The sequence below is a fragment of the Squalius cephalus genome, assembly GCF_949319135.1.
Source record: "Squalius cephalus genome assembly, chromosome: 2".
Taxonomy (NCBI): Eukaryota; Metazoa; Chordata; class Actinopteri; order Cypriniformes; family Leuciscidae; genus Squalius; species Squalius cephalus.
In genome coordinates this window covers 25,184,772-25,196,197 of record NC_137123.1, presented here as the reverse complement: position 1 = coordinate 25,196,197, position 11,426 = coordinate 25,184,772, and the positions used below count along the sequence as shown (strand labels likewise).

At 38.8% G+C, this 11,426-nt stretch overlaps 1 protein-coding gene across 1 annotated transcript in view; it reads left to right on the top strand.

The window, feature by feature from the left end:
* The window catches only part of LOC307174232 (von Willebrand factor A domain-containing protein 7-like), a 110,473-nt gene that overhangs the window by 88,302 nt on the left and 10,745 nt on the right, over window positions 1-11,426 (top strand). Inside the window, exons 6-16 of the mRNA XM_079897959.1 lie at window positions 1,975-2,068; window positions 2,393-2,521; window positions 3,273-3,459; window positions 3,950-4,119; window positions 4,653-4,765; window positions 5,032-5,148; window positions 5,251-5,424; window positions 6,085-6,217; window positions 6,801-6,950; window positions 7,098-7,190; window positions 7,280-7,548. Coding sequence (XP_079754085.1) covers window positions 1,975-2,068; window positions 2,393-2,521; window positions 3,273-3,459; window positions 3,950-4,119; window positions 4,653-4,765; window positions 5,032-5,148; window positions 5,251-5,424; window positions 6,085-6,217; window positions 6,801-6,950; window positions 7,098-7,190; window positions 7,280-7,548 — 1,629 coding nt within the window. The remainder of the gene's footprint in view (window positions 1-1,974; window positions 2,069-2,392; window positions 2,522-3,272; window positions 3,460-3,949; window positions 4,120-4,652; window positions 4,766-5,031; window positions 5,149-5,250; window positions 5,425-6,084; window positions 6,218-6,800; window positions 6,951-7,097; window positions 7,191-7,279; window positions 7,549-11,426) is intronic.

Sequence of the window (11,426 nt, the reverse complement as noted above, 5' to 3'; positions counted from 1 at the left end):
ATAAAAGAAAAATGAAGTGCCTGGTAAATTATATTCTGCACGTAGATCATTAAACGCATGAGCCATTGTCCCCCCAAATATCAGCCAAAACATTAATCCCTCTATCACTCCAGTCTGAGAAAACAAAAGGTTTATTGTCTGATAGAAGATTATGATTACGAAATAAAGGAGAATGAGAATGCCATTTATGGTCATCGCGGGAGAACTTTGAAGCCGCCCGCCAGGTAGAAAGAAGGTAAGCTATTATTGGGCCAAAATGCTGCTTCGCGCTCTTTAACGGAATGTTGCAATAAATCCAATCCTGTAGTCTATATGGTAAAGCCAGATTAAATTCAATCGGTTGCCAAGATACAACAAGGCCAGGATTCAACCATACTGTAAGAGGACGTAATGTAAAAGCCCAATGATAAAGCCTAAAGTCAGGTAGGCGAGGCAAAATATCCATTTTGATGATAGAAATTCGAGCTTGTAAAGATAGTGGAAGTGATGACCAACGAGTCAGGTCCATCTCTACACGATTATATATACCCTGGAAATTTTTTAGAGCTATTGTGTGCAGAGATGGAAATATGTCCACACCCAAATATCTAAAGCTGGTTACTATCGGTATAAAAGATGGTAGAACAGAATTAGAGGATGAATTATTTAAATGCATCAATGAAGATTTGTTCCAATTAATCTTATACCCAGAAAATTGGCTAAAACTGTTAAATACTATGATGAATAGACTCAGCTGTATCACTAACATATAAAAGAATGTCATCTGCATATAATGAAATTCTATGAGAAGTATTACTAAAAATTATAGGGCTAACAAAGGAATGCTGACGAATTTTCTGTGCAAGAGGCTCAAGAGAGAGTGCAAACAAGAGTGGTGAGAGAGGGCATCCCTGACGAGTCCCACGTAATATAGAAAACTTTGGAGAGGTGATGCCCCCTGTCATAACCACAGCAGAAGGGTTGGCATATAATACTTTAATCATATTAATATAATTTCTGCCTAAACCAAGGCGCTCCAAAACTGACCAAAGGCCATTCAAGCCGGTCAAAGGCTTTCTCCGCATCCAAAGACAAAGTTGCGCACGGTATGTCCATACCACTGGTTACGTGTATAATATGCAATAACCGGCGAACATTATCAGCCGCAAGGCGCGATTTAATGAAACCAGTCTGATCATTATGCACCAATTTAGTCATGAGCGAATCTAAACGAGAGGCCAAAACTTTGGCAAACAGTTTCACATCACAATTTAAAAGAGACAAAGGTCTATAATTCCCACACTGAGTCAAATCTTTATTAGGCTTTGGTAACAGAGTAATAATGACCATATTTGTTCATTAAATGAACCCACCTGAATAGAATAAAGAATCATTTTCAACAAAGGCTGTCCCAGCTCATCCCAAAAAGAAAGGTATAGTTCAGGTGGGATACCATCCCATCCCGGAGACTTACCCCTCTTCATATGTACAAGAGCATCTTTTAACTCATCCAATGAAATAAGAGAGTCCAAAGATGCGGCCTCTGCTTCAGAGAGACATGCAAGAGTCAAATCTTGAAAAAAGTTATCACACAGAGTCTGACTGAAAACCAAATCCGGCCTATATAAACTCTGATAGAAATCTTTAAACTCTTGATTTATACCTTTGGGTTCACTTATCAAGCCACTAGAAGATTGGATTGCCATAATATTTTGAATACTTTTCACCATTCCTTAATCGAAGAGCTAAAAGGTGACTTGGCTTAGCGCCGTTGAAATAATAAGTTCTTCTAACTTTGTGCATAATAAACTCCGCTCTATGCCGTAACCGTGAGTTAAGTTCTGTACGCATCACCTTTATTTCTTTCTGAACATCCTCAGTGTGACAAAATTGCTGACAATTCTCCAGCCTATTTAGTTTTGTCTTGAGAGTGGCTATTTCCTTCCATCTTGATTTGTTTAAGTTATCCATTATTCTTAATTCTTTTTTTTTCAGGATTTTTATAGCCACAGTAACTGGGTTGAATTAGGAAACAAAAGTCCATATGCCAACCTCATCAGACCGGATCTCAACATTGAGAACATTGCAGGTAGATAAGGCCAGTGGGTGTGATTTATGAGAGAGACTCATATGTGGAAATTAAATGTGATTACACCATTCTTTCAGTGTTGACATGTCCAATGTTCATGTGTAATAGCTCCTAAAAATCAATTTTTTAAATTGAAAACTAGAGATAAGTGAACAGATGACGTGGTGCATAACTGATAATAACAGGTTACACCAGAGAGTACATATCATATTGTATGAGATGAATCTGTTGACTGTTCCTAAACAGCACATAAGTTAATTAAGTGCATGTTTGTGATTTATGTGTGTTGTATACTGCTGTAGATATGTATTTGTTCATGTGCAGATGTTGCAATGCCAACATGCAGTGACTGTGCCTGTGGTACCTGTCCAAACCAGCTGCTGCCTGCTATTCTGAATGGGAAGTACCTCACTTCAGGTTACATGGGCTTGTTCTCCTCTGATAAACCTCCAGGTGAGGAAACATACATAGGTTTATACCAGAAACACGCATGGGCATATATACTGTAAAAATGTAAGGTGAAGTCAAAATGTATTAGTAACTACTTCCACTGCTTTTTTAAGCTAACAGATTAACTTACAACAAATGCTGGTGTTTTATCAGCTTCTTAGAATGAGTGGTTTTAGGTTGTTATGTGTAAACAGCTGAAAAATATTGCTGCGCAGGTAAACCTCACTCCCCTGATCTCAAGAGGTGCACTGGCAACTGATACTAGAGCCTTTAGCATCCTTGTTAGTGTGCCCGCCTTCAATGCCTTAGATGCCGGTTCAAGGCCCACTCGGAGCGGGGCGAGTAGGATTGGAGGGGTTATATTGGTGCCTTGACCCGGATGGGAGTGAGGTTTAGGGGGGTGAGTGTAACAGAGGCCAGATAGAGAGAGCTGTGCAGGTAACCCTCACTCCCCTGATCTCAAGAGGTGCACTAGCAACTGACACTAGAGACTGCTGTCTTTAATGTCCTTGTTAGTGTACCCGCCATCCACTCGAAACATTAACATTCAGTTAATGTTTCATTAACTGAAACATTTCTAACTTTTACCAAATTTGAAAATAAATTAACAGACAATTCAAAATGTCTTTGACAGATAAAAAATAAGATATCATCTGCATTTCCCCATTTAAGAAACATTTTAAAAAAGGAGAGAAAAATACTTTTAAAAATATTCTGAAGTGGCACAATTTCATCTTTTATGCGTGTGTGAAAGGTAAATGTAGCCATGGTGGGGAGACTGATCTCAGCAGTATCAAGAATCCTCGAGGTGGGATCAGTAAAGATGAACCCCTTTCCCATAATGCTGATCTACACAATAATGCTGTGAACCTGGCATCTGAAGCCACCCTGGAGCTGCTGGAGGACATACGTGGAGCTGTAGGAAACAAGGACTACCTTCGGTATGGGGATAAATTCCTTATATATCCTTAGACAAACTTTCTTAAACATTTAAGAGATATTATTACTTGCAACTGGGAGCAAAATGTCAAGTTCTCTTAACAACCTATTTTCTACTCTACAATACTTTTACAATTACAATGATGATTTCTGATTGATCATGTGTCACTAAAGACTGGACTAATGGCTGCTGAAAAATCAGCATTGCCATTACAGCAATAAATTACATTTTAAAATATATTCAAACAGAAAACAGTCATTTAAAATGTTATAATATTTCAAAATAGTGCTGTATTTACTGTATTTTGATCAAATAAATGTAGCCTTGCAGAGCATATGGATAAGATCAACCCCAAACTTTTGAATGATAGTGTATGTGGCATTCCTAATTTGTAAGTCTAAATAATGTATATCACTATAAATGTAATGAGAATGCATTAATGTTCACATTTAAAATCCATTAACCAGAATAATCATTTTTTCCTCGCTCAGACTGATGGGTATTGCACGATCTGCAGTGCTGGCTTTTGTGATTGACACCACAGGCAGTATGGCGAACGACATTGCAGAAGCCAAGAGAGTCGCCTTCAACATCATTGACAGTAAGAAAGGAACTCAAGATGAACCATCTAAATATATTCTGGTGCCGTTTAATGATCCAGGTGAGTGCAAAAAGGGGTTTCTATTAAGCACTGCAATACATATCACATAGAAATACATGGTAAAAGTAAACCTTTTTAATTACACTAAACTGTTTTATTGACACTTTTCATAACTGAATGCAATTTATAGCTGCAGTCCATAACTTTTTTTGTGTTCAAAATAGTTAGTAAGGTACTTGCTAAGTATAGGTATTGGGTAGGATTAAGCAATGTAGAATATGGTCATGCAGAATAAGGCATTTAATATGTCATTTATAAGTACTAATAAACAGCCAATATTCAAGTAAAATGCATGCTAATAAGCAACTAGTTAAAAGTGAGAATTGGACCCTAAACTAAAGTGTAACCAGTACTTTTTGGAACAGCCTTCATTTTGATAATGTGCCTATATAGTGCCTTAAATTGTTGCCTTTGTAGGCAGATCGCTATGAATTTGGAAAAGAGCAATGATGTACTTTTTTTACTCTTATTATGGCAAAAGTGATATATTTTTTTACAGATACTATTTGTATGAATTTTGTGTGTATTTGCAGATTTTGGACCACTAATAAGAACCACGGACCCAGATATAATGAAGTCAGAGATCTCCAAGCTCAAAGCTGATGGAGGAGGAGACACCCCAGAAATGTGCCTGTCAGGACTTCAGGTACTGTTTTGTGTGGCCTTTTAGCCAATCAGCTCAATCATCTGATTAGCAACCACAATAGTCTCTAGTTAGAACTAATATTAGAATATTAAATATTATAATGAATATTATAGATAATCTGTGAACCTTCATCCACAACTAAACTGACTGTATTAAGATCCATTCTTAGTTTGGTCAAAACACTAGCAGGAACATTACAAGGAATCAGTTTTGATTGACCACTGTACCTGGTTCTTCTCCTTTCTAACATTCTGTCTCTCCCACAGTTGGCTCTGACAGGCGCTCCCTCCTCCTCTCATATATATGTGTTCACCGACGCTCCACCGAAGGATACATACCTGGAGAATATCATCACCGCCCTCATCCGCAGCACCAAGTCTACGGTAATCTCTCTAACATTGATTTAGTTTCAGTCTTTGCCATAAACATTTTCACCAGGCCTCCATTAGATTCCCACTTTTCCATCTCTCCCCCTCTCTTTTCAGGTGTCGTTCTTAATGACAGCATCAAGTAGGAGGAGAAGGGCATTGAAGGCATCGTCACAGTTTCAGGTGTATTATGACGTGGCCTTGGCCTCTGGAGGTCAAGCCATTGCGGTCTCCAAGTCCAGCATCTCTCAAGCCACTGATATCATCGTTGATACCTCCACTTCAGCCCTGGTATGATCAGTATCTTATAGCAATTTTGAACTGTATCCAAATATTTTGAATTGTAAACATCTCACAAGCAAAACAGTTATAACTGTCATGTGGATGAAGGTGGATGAACCCAAAAGCAGACTGAATGCTCACACAAGATTTATTGTCGACAAAAACAGAGAAAACAAAACCCACGAGGGGGCAAAACAAGACAAAAAGGCAAAAGCCTTGACTAAGACTAAGATGACTAGACAGTAACTAACAACAAAACAACTCTAATTATACGTTGAACAGGACTCCAGACAAAATACTCACAGCGAGATATCATAAAGATTGACAACGTCAGACAGCATTTGACAATGAACCGACCAAGGACAGAGAAACACAAGGGGGTTATAAAGGGAGGCTAATAATGAGGGCAACAGGTGATAATGGGGAAACAATGACTAAACAAGGATAACAAGGGGGCGGGGTTACATGACGAGACAACGCAAGCACATGGCCAAACAAATGGCCATGTGCTGCACAAGAAAACATGGGCCCGTCATGATTCTGCCGCCAGACAAGAGAAAATCAACAACAAGATGGCAGAATCATGACAATAACAGCTTACTGGTATAAATGAATAAAGCCGAAGTTTTTTCCTTGCAAATGTTTGCACACTCTTTCTTCTTCTGTCAGGTGACAATTCTTCAGCGCTCCAGGGATCCAGGACGTGTGGAGAGTTTCTCCTTCCTACTGGATGAGTCTGTGTCCAACACTACCATCTACATAACAGGAAATAGCCTCACATTCAACCTACGCAGCCCGACAGGTAAATTCAGGGGCACTTTAGAATGCAAATTTAACAATTAACTAATTGACAATACATTTATTTTACAATTTACAGGCCCCATTAGCTGTTAAATTAAGACAAGCTGTCAAACATTTTGAATTTCAGCTATCCCAATTAATTTAGATTATCTTCATTTCATCTTAGTCCAGGATAAGTCATAGTGTCATGCAAGATTTACCAGGCTGCAAACAAATCTAAACATGAAATCTGTAACAGAAGATGAAATGAAAATCTGGGTTAGTTTCATGAAAGTGTGGTGATAGCAACAGTACGTTGCACTGACTATATATAATCTCTCCTAATGTTAAGGACGGCAATAGCTAGTAAATCTAAAAACTAAAGTAAAACTAACAATGTTAGAGTGAAATGTTAGAAGTTATTGAAAAATGAAAAATTGAAATAACTAAATAAAAATGTAAAACTAGAAAAACTTGTGAATTGATTATATTATATTGTGCTGTACTCATTTGATTGATTGTCGATTGTTATTATGCACAGCTTCAATATAAGATATAAAAGTAAGTTCTTCCACTATTATCTACTGTAATGCACTCGCTTCCAGGTGTCTCTCAATCTAACACTATTTCCAACGGACCTCTGGGAACAATTCGGAGTGTAGGAAACCTGCAACGGATCCAATTAAATGAAACTGAGATGGGCCTGTGGCACATTGACATGACGACAACTCAGTCCTACACCATAAAAGTGATTGGTGAGCCATCATGTACACATTTAATAAACCAATGCAAAACAAAAGACTGAAGTCTTTGCCAACCTGTCTTTAGGCCTTTGTAATGTAGACAGTAAAATATATATATATATATATATATTTAAAATGAAAAGAATCTGCATTCTTCAGGTCAGAGTGCGAATACATTCATCTATGACTTTGTGGAGGAATTCAAAGGACCTCATCCTGGATATGCTGTCATTGATGGGCGGCCGTCAGCAGGTTTGAACCACTGTTGTGTTCAACTATGAATCGATTATTATAAAGTTATTTGAATGGCAGTGTTAAAATATTATATGCTCTTTATTCAGGCTCACCGGCTAAGCTGCTACTAACACTGACTGGAGAGAAAGGTCCAGAGGTTCTAGAGGTGCATGAGGTCGCTCTCATGGAGGTGTCTGGGGTCAAAGTGTCTAATGGAACCATAGAGAAAATGGGTGGTGGAGATTTCCTAGTTACTGTGAAAGAAGTTCCAGAAGGAGAGTTTGTGGTCTTGCTAAAAGGAAAAGACAAGACTGTCTCCAGCCTGTTCCAGAGGCAGACCACCACACAGATGTCTCAGTCCAAAGTCACTGTCAAGGTACAAACTGCATTCTTTGTTTTTTTGGAACATGACACTTATTTCTGAAACTGTTATTTGATCTATTATGACATTCCCTCTGTTCCAAAACTTTGCCAAAAGGTTGATACAGTCTCTTCAGATATGCTGCCTCCTAAGATAACTCTTTTCATCTAGATTTGAAGGAATTGTATTCTTCTCAGAGAATGGCATGACATTCCCAGAATGCATTGCACCAAGTTCAGTGAAAAAAATAAATCCAATAAACCCATGGTGGATGAGTGGAAAACACTGGATTGCATTCACTAATAATTGCGTGGATTTTTCATATTTTTTTATTTTTCACGTTTGTAATCTTTTATGTAAATAACTTATCTAAATAACTTCCCTTCTCTTCTCTTCTCTTCTCTGAAGACGTGTTTACTGGCGTGACAGATCATAGCTATAGCAAACCACAAACATCCACAGATTAGATCAAGTCCTGCCCTACATTTGTTCTTGTTCGAAAAGCCATTTCACTCGGATATACATCTACAAAAAACAAGGAACTATTTTGATGCTCATTTTCAAGTACTGATAGTGTGCGGGAGTTCCTTGTTTTTTGTAGAATTTTTGACCTATGTGGTCATTTTTTTCCCAGCGAACACATTTACATTGTGGCAACATATGTGGCACATTGCATTTCACCTATGGCAACGTCGCTGTCTACGTGCTCGCAACATTGTAACAACGTAGAATTGTAAGACGCGATAGGGCTGTAGAAATGTTGTTGCGCAACATTCAGCAACTGAGAGACGACGTTTTGACAAATTAATTTTTTTATGCTTGATATAGATATACCACATTTAGCATGTTATGTTTTGTGATTAATTTTTAAAGGAGTCATAACCTAGTATTACCTTGGATACCTACTGCTGTATTATAGTCTTTCAGGCCCTTCTAAAAAAGAAAAGTGAAAAAAAAAATAAACACAGAGCTCCTCAGACCCTTATTTCTGAAGGCATTATTGTCTCGCAAGATCTGATGCGATATTTTGGCTGTCGTGGACGGTCATTTTAATAATGCAAATGAGGGGCGCGTTGATTGGTTGCAGGAAGGAGGGGGGTTGACACCGCAGGTAACGCTTTAGCATATCATTCCAAAATGACATCATGGCGCAAGTTGTGAATGAACCCGACCTGGCCGCGACCGGCTTCCCGGCCAGTGTATAAGCGTTAGGCAATCAATATACAACAATAGCCGAATTCATGATGATCTCAGTCATTTGTTTTTTGCAAAGTAACGTTAGCAGCCATTCCCCATGTTTACCTCGAAGCTAATACTCCCGCCAGTGTTGTGCCTGAACGCGTTCATTGAACGATAGTTCATGAACTCGTTCATATTTTGGGCGAACGTGAACTGAACGTACCGCATTACTGCCTGATGAACGTTACTGTGAACTCGTTCATTCTGGTGTCTGTGAACGCCACGCTCTCTTAGTTTAACTTCGTTCAGTAGGATGCCAGATTTCTATAAAACCTTCCAGGCGAAAACCCACCTAAAACACACCGTAAACCGGCCTTAATATGTTAGCGGAAAAACACCCAATCTGGCAACACCAGCCACCAGTGTCTATTGACTCTCTTGTTCGATCTCGTTCATCAAAATGAACAAATCTTTTTTCGAGTCATTTCGTTCATTTAAGGGGCTTTAAATGTTATTATTAACTGGCAAATTCCCCGAACACATCCACCTACGCAATCTTGATCATATTCTGAATTAAGAAATCATTATAATGCAGTCAAAAATCGTTTACAGGGAACATAAATAATTACTTCACCTCGAGTCTTTCGTTTATTTGTCTAGTGACAGACGCAATAGCATACAATAGCCGCCTTAGCAGTTAGCTGCTGTTTGTTACACACAGTAGCGCAATAAAAACACAAGTCTTACCGTTTCAATTGCAGGCAAGTCTCTGATTGTTGGAATGGCGCTTTTCCCGAGCTTCGATGCCAACTTCGCCTGATATTGCCCCAAATTTGTGAAGGATTCCGGCGTACAATGTTTAGCACAGACACCTAACGTTAAGCCAGTGGGAAGGGTTGAAGGAACCACGTCATTAAAAATGAATTTAATCCACTGGTCCCTGATAGCTAGGTCCGTTCTTGGTAGAGAAAACACATTTACATGTTGATTCTGGCAGTCAACAACAGAGCAACTCACGTGTGCACTACGTTTCTGCATCTTTCTCGACTGAACTGAATATGAGGGGGAGAGGGGCAGGGCGGGTTTCCTGCAGCATAGGTCTGCGGTGTCCATATATGGTATATATGGAATATATATGGTATATGGAAATCAAAATCTCGTTTTTTAGTGCGCGTGCACGTGGGCTATTTTACAAACCCTGAGGTAAACAAACGCTTCACTTTTAAATATTGGCTTCCCGGCCATTGTATAATCATTATGCAATCATAACATACATTGATTCTCGTGGAAAAGTGAAAATTGCAGGTTATGACTCCTTTAATTAGTCATATGTTAGATAATTATATACTTTTTAAATATTTTAAATAATATTATGCCTAAGGCCTAAGAGTAAATTAATTATAATCAACACAATCTTTGAAGAGTAGAAATGACAAAGAAGGTTAATTCAACTTTATTACAACTGCATATGGTAATCAAATTGCACTTCCAAATGTCATACATTTGTGAAAAAAAGGACATACTATACACTGTTACAATGTGTACTATACACATACTATACACTTGCTAGATTTTCTCATGTCTGCTCATGCTAGTTAACGTTAGTCACGTTAACTAGCATGAGCAGACATGAGAAAATCTATCAAAGAAACGAATGAGACGACAAATCAAAAGGTGTGCGTGTGCAAGCAGTTACAAACGTGCTTCCACAAAAAAAAAAGTCGTTGCCTGTTCAAGGAGTGCTGAAATCAATTACTCATCATTAAAGTCTTTTTAGCTTCATACTTTTGGCATAAAGCTGAATATCTGTCACTGACCAGAAAAGATGTTCAAATAAATGTCACATTAGACAAGGAAGTTGTAGGTTGTGTTTGAATTATTACGTATCTTGTTTAGCTGAGGTAAATTAAACGCAATTCTGACGTATCCTTGCTTGATGAAGAATGAGACGACACATGAGCCCAACGGTCAGTTGAAATTTAAAAGGCTGATTTTCGCGCTTCAGGGCAGTGAGTACATATGTCGTCCAGTGGTTGTCCAGACCGGTCCAGACATCTTAAGCCTGGAACACACCAAGCTGACCGTCGGGCAGTTTTTGTGCGTCTGCCCGGCTCGGCCGACAGTTTCCTCAATTTGTTCCGCACCGTTGGCTGAAATTGGTCCTCGTCAGTTTCCCTTTTTGAATGATGAATATAGATGAATATATCTGCTGAAATAGATAGTTGTCTCATTTACACGCATTCTAGCTAACAGTCGGCTGTAGTTCTCTCTGTGTGTTCAAGTGAAGCTTTTTACCCCGACACGAGGCGACAACACAGTCGGCTTTCATCAGCGCTAATTCATCGCCGTCGGCTTGATGTGTTCCAGGCTTTAGGCACAACCTTAAGCAATGGCCTTGAACGGTTGTTCAGTGTCAACACTGAGACAACGCTGTAACAACCTTCACCACACAACGTAGTTATAGCAACCTTTTGTCCATGTTGTTAAAATGTTGTTAGAATGTTGGGTACAACGTTCTGTGTTTGCTGGGTATCACCTGCAGGTGTGCAATGGTGTTTGCTAATTACTCGGATATACATCACAATAGGGACGAAAAGACTATTGCAACTTGTGTCATGCCAACTTTAAGAACTGTTTTGTTAGCCTAGCAACATGCTAACATAAAAAAAATCTATTGAAATCTATTGTCGTCGAGTCTCTCGTGTGGAAATCGG